The sequence below is a fragment of the Camelus bactrianus genome, chromosome 9, assembly GCF_048773025.1.
Source record: "Camelus bactrianus isolate YW-2024 breed Bactrian camel chromosome 9, ASM4877302v1, whole genome shotgun sequence".
NCBI lineage: Eukaryota > Metazoa > Chordata > Mammalia > Artiodactyla > Camelidae > Camelus > Camelus bactrianus.
Genome location: NC_133547.1, coordinates 1,908,357 through 1,924,425, shown reverse-complemented (window position 1 = coordinate 1,924,425; position 16,069 = coordinate 1,908,357). Strand labels below are relative to the sequence as shown.

The 16,069-nt window shown below is 51.6% G+C and overlaps 1 protein-coding gene across 6 annotated transcripts in view; it reads left to right on the top strand.

Moving 5' to 3' along the window:
• Positions 1-13,297, top strand: part of LOC105074396 (uncharacterized) — a 44,600-nt gene extending 31,303 nt beyond the window's left edge. For 4 of the 6 annotated variants that reach the window (XM_074368973.1, XM_074368974.1, XM_074368975.1 and 1 more), the window contains one exon: positions 5,974-13,297. In XM_074368973.1, coding sequence (XP_074225074.1) covers positions 5,974-7,445 — 1,472 coding nt within the window. In that variant the 3' untranslated portion in view covers positions 7,446-13,297. Of the gene's footprint in view, positions 1-2,577; positions 2,694-5,973 lie in introns of those variants that run through there. The other 2 variants (XM_045521953.2, XM_010961957.3) reach the window with 2 other exon arrangements.
• Positions 13,298-16,069: the final 2,772 nt, after the last annotated feature.

The following is a 16,069-nucleotide window of genomic DNA, read 5'->3' as shown; positions in this document are numbered from 1 at the left end:
TGATTCTTTCTCTTGGCATAATTATTTTGAGGTTCACCTATGTTGTATGTATCAGCAGTTCACTTTTTATTGCTGAGTACTGTTCTACGGATAGACGACAATTTGTTTATCTTCACTTGTTTTTTGTTTGTTTTCTTTTGTTTAGGGGGAGGTAGTTATGTTTGTTTACTTAGTTTTTAATTGACGCACTGGGGACTGAACCCGGGACCTCCTGCATGCTAGGCATGTGCTCTACCCCTGAGCCCTCCCCTCCCCCTTCCACTCACTTGTTGATGAATATTTTGAGTTGTTCCCAGTTCTGGACTATTACAAGTAAAGCTGCTGTGAACATGGAGGTACACGTTTTCCTGTAGGCATATGCTTCCCTTTTGCTTGAGGAAACACCAGTGACTAGAATGGTTGGATCATATAGTAGGTGTATATTTAACTTTCCAAGAGGCTGCCAAACTTTTTTTCCAAAGCAGTTGTACCGTTTTACATCTCACACCAGCAGCGAGTGGGAGTGTCAGCCACTCTGCGTGCTCGCCAAAACTCAGTGCGCTCAGCCGGTCTCATCTCAGCCCCTCCCGGTGGTGTGTCCTCTCACCACGTCTTGGTTTCCGCCTGATACTGAGACTCCTCCCGTGTGCTTGTTTGGCACGTGTATACTCTCTTCAGTGAAGTACCTGTTCAGGTCTTCGGCCTGTTTTATTTAGTCAGGCAGTTCATTTCCTTATTGAGTGCTGAAAGTTCTGTATGTGTTCTTTTATTATTACCATTCCTAACGTAAGTCCTTTATGAGGTGGATGCTTTGTGAGTATTTTGTCCCACTCTGTGGGTAGATTTCTCTCCTTCTTGATGGCATCATCTGGAGCACATTTTTCATTCTGACGTGTCCAGCGTATTTATTCTGTTGCTGTTGCTTGTGCTTTTGGTGTCATATCTCAGGAGGTGCCCGACCCTAGGCCGTGAAGATTTAGTCCCATGTTTTCTTCTGAGAGTTTTATCATTGTAGCTCTTCATGTATGTCTTTGGTCTGTTTTAAGTTAATTTTTGTGAATGATGTGAAAAAGGGACCTAGGGTCATTCTTTTGAATGTTGATATGCAGGTGCCCCAGCACCATTTGTTTCAAGAGAAGTTTTTAATTCAAAGTCTGGTTGATCAGTTACTTCTCTTAGGACTCATGCTTTTTGTGTCATATCTTAGAAATCTCTGCCTATCTCAAGGACACACAGGTTTTCGTCTATGTCTTTTCCTATAGGTTGTAGTTTTAGGTTTGTTTTGTCCTGTGAATCCTTTAGAGTTAATTTTTGTAATGATGCAGAATGTTAATCGAGGTCCACTTTTTTTGGTCAGTTTGTGTCCAGTCGTTCCTCCACCATTTGTTGAAAAGACTGAATTTTCTCCACCGAATTGCCTCTGCACTCGTCAAAAATCAGTTGGCCACGTATGTGTGGGTGTAATTCTGGACTGTGTTCTGTTCCGCTCTTCTCTTTCTGTCTTGACAGCAGTACCACGTCATTCTACCTGCCCTCACTTTCGCCTTTACGACTTGTGTTCGGTCTGGGATGACTTAATCTCCACCGACCCTTCCGGGTGTCCTGCCCGCTGCCCCATGAGCTCGATGGAGCGAGTTTCGTGGCTGGGTGCTGTGAGAAGCCGCTGTTCCCAGCCCTGCGTCAGCTCCGGGGCCTGTTTTCAGATCCTCCCAGGTGGTTTTTCCCCAGCCTTGGGCAGTTTCTGTATGTGCACGTTCCGACCAGTAACCTGAGTACTGGAGGGAGGGCCTTGCAGATCTCCAGAGCCCTCTCTCTGCACAGCTTTCCCGCCAGGGCTCTGTCCTGTGAACTCCACCTGCCTCTCTCTGTCAGTCCCATCTCCTTGACTCAGGGGTCAGCTGGGCTTCACCTCAGTTTCCCCTCCTGTGCCACAGCCAGCAAACTTGTACCGAGGATTGAACCCAGGACCTCGTGCATACTAGGTGTGCGCTCTACCAGTGAGCTACGCCCTCCCCTCTAGGGCCTGCCTCTTTTGAATCCTGTCTCTCAGGAATCACTGCCCTTTGTTGCCTGATGTCCAGTTTTGGAAACCTTTGCTTTATATAGTTTGCCCTCCCATCCTCACCCCCATTACTTTAGGCTGGAAGCTGGAGGGAAATCTTATCCCTGTTATTCCCTCTTGGCCAGAAGCCCCCTTTTAGGGAAAAAAAAAAAGTATGTGTTCATAGGTTTATGTGCATACAGCTGTGTTGTGTATATCCTTTTTTTAAGTATGCGCTGGGGAAAAATAGTCTAAAAGTAGACGCCAAACTGTTAAACTCAGGAGGGTGAGATTGCAGGAGACTTCTGTTTTGTAAGTTATTTTCTGATGTTTAATAACAAGTGTGAATTACTTTGTGATAAGCAATTGTAGAAATACAGAATATGGGAAAAGAACTCTGAAGTCCAAAAGAAAAAAAAAATCCACATTTAGACCAAACGGGATGAATAGCATTTTCAACATAAGTAGCTTTTTGCCAAAATGGCCTCTGCAGACGTTGTCCTGTTAATGTTTCCCTTGACAGGGGCAAGAAGGCCTACATCTGCGCTCCGTGGTCACCAGCCATGCATGTCATCAAACACTTTGCTCTCTGCCAGTCTGATTGCTGAAAGCTATGTGGTGGGGTTGCTTTAATTTGGCTGACCTCGAGCTGTGTTTTCACAGCTTTTCAGGGGTAAGAGCTGATGTTCGCTTTTTTGCAAATGATCTCTCCTGAAGGGTTTTTTTTTAATTGAAGTATAGTTGATTTAAATGTTGTTTTAGTTTCAAGTGTACAGCAAAGTGATTCAGTTACATATGTACATATTTCTAGGTTATTTTCCAGTATAAGTTATTACAAGATACTGAGTGTAGTTCCCTTTGCTATATGGTGTACTTCGCTGCTTATCTAGTTTATGTACCATAGTTTGTATCTCTGAATCCCAAACTCCTAATTCACCCCTCCCCCCACCCCACATGGGCAGGAGGCAGTGGTGTGGGTGAGGGTGGCTTCTCAGTGGCAAGAGGAAAGGAAGGCTGACGGTGGGTCTGCTTTGGGGCCCACCGGGTCTGAGACGGGCTGGGGATGTAACACTGTCTATTTTTTAGATTCAACATATAGGTGATACCATATAATATTTGTCTTTCTCTGTCTGACTTACTTCACTGAGTTTAATATTCTCTAGGTCCATCCATGTAGCATCTCCTGAAGGGTTTTAATCCATGAAAGGGAGGCTGCCTCTTTTCCACTGCCCCTTAATTGTGGGATTTTGCTGGCATTCTGCCTTCAGCTGTCACATTGGTATTTATACCAGAAGACTTCCAGTTGTAGTCACAACCGAGACTCCCCTCTCTGCAGCCTCGGGCCAGTGTATGTCCCCAGCCCGTCTCAGACCCGGTGGGCCCCAAAGCAGACCCACCGTCAGCCTGCCTTTCCTCTTGCCACTGAGAAGCTACCCTTACCCACACCACTGCCTCCTGCCCCATGCCGCCATCTGCCCTAACACCTGGGCATCATGCTGTGCCCTAGGGTCACTAAGCCAGGGTCATTCTCAAGTATTTCCCAAATCCTTTACTTTGGAATGGGAAAGCATAACACAGCAAAACAGTGACCCACTGGGGCCTCTGGCTCTGGGGGCAGATGCTGGAGTCTCAGCTCTGCCTCTAATACGCCGTGTGACCTTGAGTGTGTGACTTCATTCTCAGAGCCTCAGTTTACTTGTCTGTAAAATGGATATAATGTTACCCATACCTATGTGATCATCGGGACAGCAGGAAATAATACGTAGATTGCTCAGCACCTTGCTGGGTAGCTGGCAGGTGTGCAGTGAATGTTTACCTGGTACCCTCTGTGTGCCAGACACTGTAGGAGTCGGGCACCGGCCAGGGCCTTGCCCTCCTGGAGCTCACTTTCCACTGGGGGCCAGGGAAGGGGGTGGTAACAGATCAAGGAACAGACAAGTTGCCACAGGCCACAATGAGCACTCACAAGGAAATAGGCAAGAGGATAGTAGGCTGGATGGGGAGGCCTCCCTGTGGAGGATAGATGCTAACTGAGGCCTGAGGATGAGCGCCTATGGAAGGCGGGGCTTGGGGGTAGCAGGTGCAAAGGCCCTGAAGCAGGAAGCACTCATCATGGACAGGAGAGGGTGGGGGAATGATGGAAAGGGAACCAAAGGGCAAGCGTGCCTGACGGAAGGGAAAATGAGGCAGGCGTGGGCGGCGGTAGCTGGTTGGGAGAGGCAGGCCTGGCTATCTGTCCACGGGCCCATGTGGGAAGGCCTTGGCTCTGATTCTCAGTGCCTTGGGGAGATGGTGGAGGGTTTGGTCTAAGAAGATCCCCTGCCGCTGAGTGGAGAATGCCTTGTAGAGGGCAGAGGGTGGAGACTGGCAGGCCTTGTTGCATTTCAGCAGGAAGTCCGTGGTGCCTGACTAGATCATTGGCTGTATTGGTGGAAAGATTATTTTTTCCTCAAGCTGTTTTGCATATTCAGTGGCACCTAACAGTCTGGATGATGGGCGGGAAGGCATGAGTCAAGAATGACTGCCAAATCTTTTTTATTTTTAAATTTTATTTTTTAAAAAATTGTGGTAGAATACACATAATATAAAATTCACCATTTTAGCTGTTTTTAGGTGTACAGTTCAGTGATATTACGTACATTCATATTGTTGTGCAGCCATCACCACCATCCATGCCCAGAACTCTATTCATCTTCTCGAGCTGAAACTTGGTCCAGTTAGACACTCCCCATTCGCTCCTCCCCCAGCCCCTGGCACCCGCCATCCTCTTTCTGTCTGTGAATTTGACTCCTTTGGGGACCTCATCGGAATGCCCTTCTGCATCTGGCTTATTTTGTTCAGTCTCTGTTGAGCCTTTCTGTTTATCCTTTGGGGGGAAGGTGGGGGTTCTGAAATCACAAATTTTACATCAGATGTGCTGGGTTTGCCACATCCAAGAGGGACACCAAGTAGGCTTTTGAATATTCCTCAGCACAACTCAGAGGGGAGGTCTGGGCTTGGGGCGTACACTTGGGAGGTATCAACATATAGAAGACGCTGAAGTCCAGACTCCTTTGGAAGGGCTGTGAAGGCCTGGCATGATTTAGGGGAGGGGTCTCAAACTCAAGTGCTGGTCAGGGCAGGTGGGGGTTAAGTGGGGGATGGGAACAGCTGTTGCTTGGCTCCTGCTGCCCATAGGAATGACGGCTCCATATGGCCGTGTCTTCATTCTTCTCACAACATTCCTGTGGAAGATCTCACAATTTTTAAATGTTGGCAGTGAAGCCACTAGGTTCATTGTTCATGAAGCAACACAGAGTCTGGAACTCAGACTGGAAGCAGAAACTACCAGGATCCACGTAGGAGGGGACTGGAGACTGCTTGGCTGTGATTACCAGGGAGGGATGGCTCTGTGGAGAGGTGGGTCTGGAACCCACCCCACGGGGCACCTCTCCCTCCAGGATGGGCCGCACAGGAGGGGAGGGAGGCCCACAGGGCAGGGCAGGGAAGGACCGAGCTGAGCTGGTGGGCCGGAAGACGGGGGACAACCAGCATATGCCACGTTAACATCAGCTGTATTGTATCATTTCTAATAACAATCTAAACAAAAAATGCTCTGAGAAGCATACCTGGTTGGGGATATTCAGGACGAGCCCTGGAGGTGAGGGACCCCTTGCAGTAACTCCTTCCTCATGTTTGCGGGAGACCTCTGACCTGCCCCTTCCAAGCCTGGCTTCCCTCCTGTTTCTCTCCTCCAGTGTCTCTCCTCCGAGCTCGCGGAGGGACATTTCTTGTTATCGGCTCACCTAGGTGGGTTCTGCCTCCTTAATCCACGTGTGTCGTCAGCGCCTTGCTTTGCACTTAGCTCGTCCGTCTGTGCCTTGTCGTTGACCCACCGCTTGTTCGGGAAGTTCCTTCCTCCCAGCACTAACCACGTGTGTATTTCGTCTTCTCCCCCCTCCCCGCCCCCCCAGACTTGGAAACTAGACCTGAAATGAAAGAGCTGGACCCACAGGAGGACATTCTGGAAGACAGACCATCTTTTGGGGTGGTCGCAGGAGGACCCACGAGGAAGGGTGCCCGGGGTTCTGCCTTGGACGGCGCACGGACGCAGGGTGTCGGGGTGGAGGCGCAGCGGGGAACCGTGCGGACCCGTCCTGGGGGGCTGGAAATTTCCCAGGAGTTGGCCCCTCCCGGATGTCGGGAGTTGCAGGCTTTCGTCAACCAGAGCTCCATCCCCGCCCCGTCCAGGTCAGGGGATCCAGGAGAAGCGAGGGGCCTTCTGCTTGCCGTGCGGGGAAAGAGCTTCACCAGGCACTCGGACCTCAGGAAACCCTCCAGGCTGGACGTGGAGAGGAAATCGTACGGCTGCAGCGAATGTGGCAAGGCTTTCGGCCGCAGCTCCTCCCTGATGAAACACCAGAGGATCCACACCGGGGAAAAGCCCTTCCAGTGTGACGTGTGCGGGAAGCACTTCCTGGAACGGTCGTCGCTCACCATCCACCAGCGAGTCCACACGGGCGAGAAGCCGTACGCGTGCGGGGACTGCGGCAAGGCCTTCAGCCAGCGCATGAACCTGATCGTGCACCAGCGCACGCACACCGGCGAGAAGCCGTACGCGTGCGGCGTGTGCGGGAAGGCCTTCCGGAAGACCTCCTCCCTCGCCCAGCACGAGCGGGTCCACACGGGCGAGAAGCCGTACGCGTGCGGGGACTGCGGCAAGGCCTTCAGCCAGAACATGCACCTGATCGTGCACCAGCGCACGCACACCGGCGAGAAGCCCTACGTGTGCGGCGAGTGCGGGCGCGCCTTCAGCCAGAACATGCACCTGACGGAGCACCAGCGCACGCACACGGGCGAGAAGCCGTACGCGTGCGCGGACTGCGGCCGGGCCTTCAACAAGAGCTCGTCGCTGACGCTGCACCGGCGCAACCACACGGGCGAGAAGCCGTACGCCTGCGGCGAGTGCGGGAAGGCCTTCAGCCAGAGCTCTTACCTCATCCAGCACCAGCGGCTGCACATCGGGGTGAAGCCCTTCGAGTGCGGCCAGTGCGGCAAGGCCTTCAGCAAGAACTCGGCCCTGACACAGCACCAGAGGATCCACACCGGCGAGAAGCCATACGCCTGCTACGTCTGCAAGAAGCACTTCACCGGGCGCTCGTCGCTCGTGGTGCACCAGATGGGCCACACTGGTGAGAAGCCTTTCGCCTGCGGCGAGTGCGGGAAGGCCTTCAGCCAGAGTGCCTACCTCATCGAGCACCAGCGGATCCACACCGGGGAGAAGCCCTACAGGTGCGCGCAGTGCGGCAAGGCCTTCATCAAGAACTCCTCGCTCACGGTGCACCAGCGGATCCACACCGGGGAGAAGCCGTACAGGTGCGGCGAGTGTGGGAAAACCTTCAGCCGCAACACCAACCTCACGCGGCACCTGCGGATCCACACCTAGGGAGGATGGGCACCCCTCCCACCCCGAATCTACGCCAGGTGGGCGGTCAGTGCGGGGAGCTCCAGCGTGCGGGGCCGGCCTGGCGGCGCAGTGCTGGAGAAGCCCCGCCCCACACCGCATGAGGAATGCGGGGGTCGTGGGCGGGCTCCTGGTTCACATGCATGAACCGCAAACACGCAGCTGGACAGGGCGTCCGTGCCGACGCAATGGAAAGCAGGCGCCGACGTTGTAAGGTTGGCTGTGGCTGGTAACTCGCAGGAGCTGTGGAACCTAGGGCGTCAGGGTTCCCAGACCCAGCTCTCAGTAAGTCGTAGGCGCTTGGATGGGGCGTTTGGAGCCTCTGGTCTCCGTTTCTGATAGTAAAGAAGAGGGGCCTGGAGGAGGTGGTTCCACAAGAGAACGTGGGGACAGTTCCCCTCGTTTGTCACACACCCACCCAGGTCTAGTCCAGACGTCAGGTTGTCACCATCTGTGAGTTTCTTCCACGGGTTAGAGCTGGAGGGCCCTCCGTCCTGCACACCCCAACCCCCCTGCAGTCTCTCTCAGCCGTGCTGGAACCCCCACCCCCAGCTAGTAAGCGGTAGAAGTTGGCAAGTTGTTCATGAAGGGGAAAAAAATTTTTTTCAGTGGCAGTAACAGTAACCGCTTCAGATGCCAAAGTTTCTCATAGTGGTCTGTTAAAAATTTTTTTAAATAAAACTTTTCATGATTAAAACAAGTGTTTGAATAAAGGGAGGGAGGAAAATAGCTCAGTGGTAGAACGCATGCCTAGCATGGAGGAGGTCATGGGTTCAATTCCCAGTACCTCCATTGGAAAGAAAAAAAAACTTTTCATGAAGGGAGACAGTGTCATTTTAAAGAGAGATCCGGGGACCAGAAGTGCTGTCGGAGGCAGTTTCAGTGCTGGAGGGATGGATACCGACAGGCCTGATCCTCAGGCCTAAACACTTAATGGATTCAATAAGGCTGTTCTCATACTTACTTTTGCAGTTAAATGTGAAGGCATTTCCTAAGGCCCACCTGAAGCTTCCTGTACCTAGAGTTCCCCCGGCTTCCTCTCTCTTTGGCCTTTCCACCACCCTTTTAATTTTCATGTCCTCTGTTACTCATCACAAACGTCCTGGCATTTCTGCATGTTCCACACTTCCTGACACTGGTGTGTATGAAGAACAAATGGTTCACTTTAAGCAATCACTTATGTCAGTCAGCACACTTGGTGTTACCAGTTGGTAAAGCAGCCACTCGTCCACACATAAACATGGAGAGTTTTTTGAATATCTGGCCGGGCTTGGGCATCAGGGTGGGCTTGATCCAGATGCACGGCAGCAGAGCCACAGCTCTAGTTCCCTGTGGTTCTCTTTCTCTTCTCACCCTGGCCTCAGGCTGGCTTCCTTTGTGGTTTCATAGTTGTTCCAGCAGCTCCTCTTGACATATCTTCTCAGTCACGTCCAGATGAAAACAAATCTCTTCCACTCATTGGCGAAAAAAAGCCCTAAGCTTCATTCTGTTGGACTCACTATGAACTGGTTGCTTGGAACAGGGAAAAGCCATGTGCTGATTAGGCTTAGATCTGGGGCTTCTGATCCCTGAAGTGTAGCTGTGGAAAGGGAGTAAAGACTGCCCAGATCAGCCTGAAGCCAGTGTCCAACCTTTACGTGGGCGTGGGGTCGATTCCACCTGGATCACAATTGGGAAGAAGTGGGGTGACACGGATAAGCTGGCCCCAGGGCCATCATGCCACTGAGAGTTAACGTTTAAAGGCAGATGGGCTCTCTGGCTTTTGTGGTGACAGTGAGGTCCTGCTGCATGTGACATTTTCTTCGGGAAGCCCTCTCATTGCCATGGTCAACAGGAGGACCCTCAGTACCATCTGTCCTCTGTGCTCTCTCGACCCAACCATGGGATGGGGGCAAGGCAACAAGGACCAGGCTCCTCGGGTCATCCAGAGGGTGCCCAGAGAGGCTGAGAAGCTCCAGGCCACTACTACTGTACCTGCGTAGCTAACGCACCTTTGTCCCCACACTTCTATCCCTGTTGGCAAGACCAGATGTCACATGAGCAGGTTTCCTGCCTGGTGTGGGGTGGCTGGGAGAGTGACTGTGACCCACAGGGTAAGTGTGAGGGTTGTAAGAAGAAAAGGTGAGCCCCAGCTGTGACCAAGCAGGTTCCATTTAACCCTCTGTGCTACAATTTCCTCTTCCTTAAAATGGGGGTGGTGGGCATCTACAGAGTTGATTGGATGGGGTAACGGGGCACAGGCTAAGCTGCTGTCACAGGTGGACCCGGCAACAGAGCCCCCCACCATCTCTCTATCTCTGTCTCTGTCTCGCTCCTGCTCCCCCACCTCCTCTCTCTCAGTCTCATACCAAAAACCCACCCTGTCCCACTCCTTGTGGCCACTTAGGACCCACACTCCATCCGTCCCTGGAAACACAGGGCTGGTCAGAGCTGGTTGCTAGCACACAAGCGTTCCAGCAGCAGATATCAGGGGAGACAGCCTGGAGGAGGTGTCTGACCAGTGTCTTAGCACCAGGACCAGGAGTGGCCCGATCTCTCCTGCACGCATGCCGTTGGCAGCTGGGAGGCCTACACGGAGGCTGAAAAGTGTCTTCCTGGTGTACATCCAGGCCCAAGTGGAGACGAACACCTGTTGGCAGGTTGTATCTTCAAGCAGGGGCATGAGACATGGTCTTTCAATAAAACCAGCACGTGGAGCCTGGTAACACCTTCTAGTCCCTCCTAGGAGCTGAGAGGCCGAGTCTCTGAGCAGTCTTCACCCTCCTCCTGAGCTCCCCTCTCATGAGATGAAACACTCGGCCTCTCCCTGCTGGACCTTTCCACACCCCGCCCGGTCCTCTCACAAAATGGGAACGCCTGGGGAGGAGAGATGTGGGAAAGACGTGCCCCCTTTTCTCTCAGTGCTGCTTGGTCCCTGGGAGGTTGGGATGGGATGGGGTGACAGACCTTGGATGGAGACAAACCCCAGGGAGTAATCAGAGGCCCATGGTCACCATCCAGCAGTATTCACTGAGCGCCTGGACGCAGATCCGGAAGGTGGTGATGGGGGTTCAGCACGAAAAACAAATGAGGTTCCCATGTGTGGAGCTTGCATTCTAGACCCAGGAGACAGACAACACATGAGGTAAGAAAGTATAAGAAAAGGTTTGGGGTAAAGTTGGGGCCACGGAGAAGGATACCGCACGACGAGGCAGCAGGGCTAAGTGAGGCTCGGTGAGATCGGGAGGTTAGGAAGGCTTCCGAGGAGCGGACGCTTGGACAGAGACTGGAAGAAGGAAGGAGGGGGTCCATCCCAGAGGGACCAGGGGAGGGATCAGAAGTCTAACACCGTTTTTATGCGGCGGAGTGTTGAGGGGAACACCTTATCATAATGCTTAACATTTCTTGAGCACATAGGATGTGCCAAGGCCTCTTACACAAAACGACAGTATTTTCTTCACACCAACACTGTCCCATTAGACAGCTGGGGAAGCTGAGGCTCAGAGAGGCTTGGAGACCTGAGGGAGCTCGTGTTGGGGTGTGAGGCCACATCACCGCGGAGCCCGAGCACACTGCCCCCATGGTTACCCGCTGATGCAGTCTTCATGAGACTCCCAGGAGGAAGACAAAGAATATTCTGTCACGTTAAATGGATTACTCGAGATCATGAAAGTTAGTTAACACTTGTAAAACCTTTAGAAAAGAACCTGACATACAGTAAGTGCCCATTCATCATAGTGCTTGGGTGCTGTTACTCTTACTGCTACAACCAAACCAGCCCTCCTTCAGTAAATGAAGAAATGGGGGCAGGATAATGGGGCCAGAAAGGACAGGGGCTCTGAAGCCAGACTGCCTGTGTTCAAATCCAGACTCTGACCTTACTTGCTGTGTGGCTTTGGGCAAGTTTCCCAGCCTCTCTGAGTTTTACGTGTCAGCTTGTATCACTACTGGCTCTTATACAAGTGATTTTCAGTCACACATGAACCTAGATGTTGCTGTGAAAGCGTTTTGTAGGTGTGGCTAATAGCTGCAATCACTCAACTTTCAGTAAAGGACATTATTCTTGATAATGTGGGTGGGTCTCATCCAGTCAGGTGAAGGCCTTAAGAGCAAAAACTGAGGTTTCCCAGAGAAGAAAGAAATGATACTTTAGAATTAAAACATCAACTCCTGCCTAAGTTTCCAGGCTGCCGGGCTGCCGTATGGATTTTGGACTTGCAGACCCACAATCACAGGAGCTAGTTCTTTTAAAAAAAAATTAAAAATTAATAAAATATTGTAAATCAACTATACTTCAATTCAAAATAATAAATAATAAGTAAAAGTTTTAAATGAATAAAAAAATACCTGCATACATACATAATACTCTAGAATTTATACATAAATATACTTAAATATGTATACTTACATGTATTCTGTATGTATGTGTGTATTATATATGTATATAATATGTACAAGATATGTAATAGGATGTATGATATGTATAATGAGACTAACAGGATGTCTGAGATATATAGAATATATACAAGATATACAAGATATAGGGTACACAAGTAAGATAAATGATAAGATATATATAGTAAGGACTATAAGGTGTATATATAATGAGACACATAGGATAGTTCTGAGACATTTAAGATACATGTGTGTGTGTGTATATATATATGTGTGTATATAAAACACAGTTTCCATTTTTCTGGAGAACCTGGGTGACACATGTCCCTGCCTAATCCATCTCTGATCACCCTCTTTGAGATTGCATCTCCCTCCCCTGCTTTGAATCCCTCCATGGTGCAGACCACAGTCTGTCTTAATATGGACAGTCTGTCTTTGTCATCCGTCTCCCTCACTAAACTAGGGCAGAGATTTGGATTTTGTCAGTTTTGCTCACTGCTGTTTCCCCAGGACTTGGAACACTGCCTCGTGCGTAGTAGGTACTCAGTAAATGTTTGTTGAGTGAAGGAGTCAACAGTGGGCACTCAGTAAATGCTAGCTGACCAGACTATGAATAAGCAAGTGAGTTTTCCCAGGTGCCAGCCCCCTCCATCCGCACCTAACACATTCCCTGGAGTCCTGGATCCAGCTTGTATCCTCCGTGCCACATCCACAGCAACCCTCCGCCCCTGCCCCCAGTGGGAAGGAACAGAGCAGACTTAGGATCTGCTCCGAGTTGTCCAGAGCCTGCCCTGGGGGGGATGAGGGCAGAGGGTCATGGCTGGAATGTGAGAGCCCCATAAAGGAGGTTCTGGGGTGGGGGTGGGCTCTGGATGGGTTGGTTTGCATTTGAAAAGTGTGTTTACAGGTGTTTCCTATCTCTAGGAATTAGCTAACCCTGAGGGGGCAGTCTCTCCACATCAGCAGGGCCCTAAGATGTCAAAGCATCAGACAATAAAAGGCATGGTTAATACACCATCACCCCAGTCAGCGCCAATCTCCCCGACCCCCTTTGGCCTCGCCTCGGCAGCTGGACAAGGCTGCCTGCTGGCCTTTGGCCAAGCAGGAGCCCCAGGACGCTCAGGCTGGAGGGAGGTGGCCCTTCTGCTCTTAGCTGCCTGGATGCTGCCCCACTTTGGGGACCCCACCAGTACCCACAGGAACCCAGCTTGCCTGCCGCAGAATATGAGGGAGGGGTCTCCTGGGTAGGCTGGCTGACTGCCCCTCGCAGCCTCAGATTCCTGGCCTAGCAGTGGTCCGCAGCCTCAGAGATGGGGAGGAGGCTCTTCCTGCAGAAACCCAGCAAAGCGCGAGCCCTCCCAGGCAGGGCCAGCAGTATCTGGGAAGTTTCAGAGTTACAGGAGAGGTGCAAACCACTCTCCCTAAAATCAGACTTATGACCTCACCCCCCCATCCTGGATGGGGTTCTTGTGAACATTAAGTGCTTTGAGTCAAGCAGGTTCATTGTCCAATGTATGCCCCATCCACAGCCTTAATAATTATCTTATTATTGATAATCGTGTTCTATTATTAATAATGAATGGTAAATAATATAATAGTGCTCTATTAGTATCAACAATATAATAAAATACTAATCAGCAAGCCCTATCGAGAGTACTGTTACTACCCTGGTTTTTCAGCTGTGGAAACTGAGGCTCAGAGCACTCATGCTTTGCTCCAGGTCATGGAGTTGAGAGCTTTTATGTGCAATGTTTCCATTTTCTAAATGGCACCAGATTCCCGTATTTATTTGAGAAATGCTAGTTGGGCCAGGCCCGGGCAGGTCACACAAACAGACTGGACCCCTGGTCTGCAGCCTACGCAGGGCTGCTGTGTGGTCAGGTGGGTTCTGGGTCAGGGGTCCCGGGCTCAACTGCTGGTTCTGCCAACTACCCAGTGGTGAATCTGAGCTTGCTCAGGGCTTCCTTGTCTGTTAATGGAGTGATGCCTGACCTCCCACACAGGGTGGGGGTGATGGTGAGGTCACAGACTGGGTGAGCATGGACTCCATGCAGCAACAAACCCCAAAGACCTGGGGCCTTACTCTTCGCAGCTGATCATAGGAGGATCTCCCCCGCAGGGTGTCAGGGGTCTAAACTCTCCATCATCTTCAGCGCACCACTTCTGGAGATGCCCTGGGGGTCGGCATCCAGGCAGCAGATGGGGGACGGGCAAGTGGCAAAGGACCAGCCTTTTCTGGACACGTCCCTCCTCACCTTCCACAGGGGAGGAGTGGTCCATGCCCCCCCAGATGCAAGTGGGAAATGCGGCCTCTGACAGGACAGCTGCATCCCAGGACTGACTGCACGATGAAGGAAGGAAGGAAAGTGAGGAGTGTGGGGGGTCGCTGTCTCCCTTTCACCCCAAATGCAAGGTGAGTGCTCATGCTGTTATGAAAGGTTACGTTTCTAGCCATTTGGGAAATTCTAGATTGCATGTGTTCTCCCCAAATTCACATGCTGAAATCCTAACACCCAGTGACTTCAAAACGTGACTTCATTTTTGGAGATAGGGCCTTTAAAGGGGCAATTAAGGTTAAATGGGGTCATATGGGTGGGCCCTAATCCAATGACTGGTGTTCTAAGAAGAGAGAAAAATGCCAGGCTGCACGTGGGCAGAGGGACAACCACATAAAGAGGCCACAAGAGGGCCACCACCTGCAAGCCAAGGAGAGACGTCTCGGAAGACAGGAACCCTGCCCACACCCTGATCTCGGACTTCCAGCCCCCAGAACCATGAGGAAATAGATGTGTTGTTCAAGCCCCCAGCCTGTGGTATTTCGCCATGGCAGCCTGGGCAAACGAATACTATGAGTGAGCTACAACAGGTGCTCCCTGGGCAAACCTTCGTGGCAGAGACACCAGATGTTGCAGCCAGCAGGCAGCCATTTAGCAGAGAATTACGTTTACTCACAGGTGGCTGGAGGCCCCCGTCGGTGGGATTCAGCACTAAGGACAGTAGCTAGTGTGAGCCGCAATCAGGCCGAGGTGAAGGAAGCAATGGAGCTGGCCAGGCTCCTCCATTTAGTGCCGGGGGCCCACCTGAGGGAACAACAAGAGAAACTATGAGACCAAACAAGGGTTTTGCCAGCCCTCGTTGAAGAAGTGTCTGGAGTTTGCACAAATAACTTGATCGATGGCAGGGGCTGGCAAACTTTTTCCGCAAAGAGTCAGAGAGTAAATATTTTACGCTTTGCAAGCCACAGGAGCCCTCTGTCTCATATTCTTTTCCCTTTGTTTTACAACACTTCCAAAATGTGAAAGACATTCTTACCTCGGGGGTCATGTGAAAGCAAGTCTGGCCCTGCGGATTATGGTCTGCCAACACCTGCCTGGTCTAATCTCTCTCCCCCTGGCCCCCCAAACTGGGGATAATTTGGGGAGCCTGGTACAAAATGAAAATATGGGGCCTTTTGTCCAGGGATTATTAAGCATTTCAAAAAGACCGCTGCAGAGCTTGAGACGGAGTGTGGGCCCTGTACAGTTGCATGGGTTGCACACTGGTGAAGCAGGCCCTGCTGTCGCCTGTCCTCACTGAATTCTCCGGAAGGTGGCACAAGCCCTGAGGACGTCTCTTGACATCCCTAAGTTAATTCTAAAGAGATAATGGGAGGCTGAAACTTGGCCGCAGTCTCAGGCCTGATCTCTGGCTCTCCGGTGGCAGTTATCTGGGAGGGCGGTCTTCTCCCTGTGCTGCGCTCCCCGGCGGGCACCACTGCTGCAGCGTGTGTCTTCTGGTGGCAGGTGAGGTTCCCGATGAGCCTAAAGGCTTTGCCGCACAACTTGCACTTGTAGGGCCTTTCCCAGGTGTGGACTCTTCGGTGCGCCATCAGCGTGGGCTGGTGCCAGAAGGCCTTCCCACACTGTCCACACTGGTATGGCTTCTCTCCCATGTGGATTCGGCCATGCTGGACTAGGGTGGACATCCGCACTAAGGCCTTGCCGCACATGCCACACTGGAAGGGCCTCCCGCCGCTGCGGATGGCCTGATGCTGGAACAGGAAAGACACCTTCCGGAAGCTTCTCCTGCACTCACCGCCACTGTAAGGCTTCTTGCCGGTGTGGATCCGCAGGTGGATGGACAGGTGGGCCTTCTGGCTGAAGGTCTTTTGCACTCTGTGCACTGGAAGGGCCTCTCCCCAGTGTGGGTCAGCTGGTGGACAGTGAGGTAGCCCTTCTGGCTGTAGGATTTCC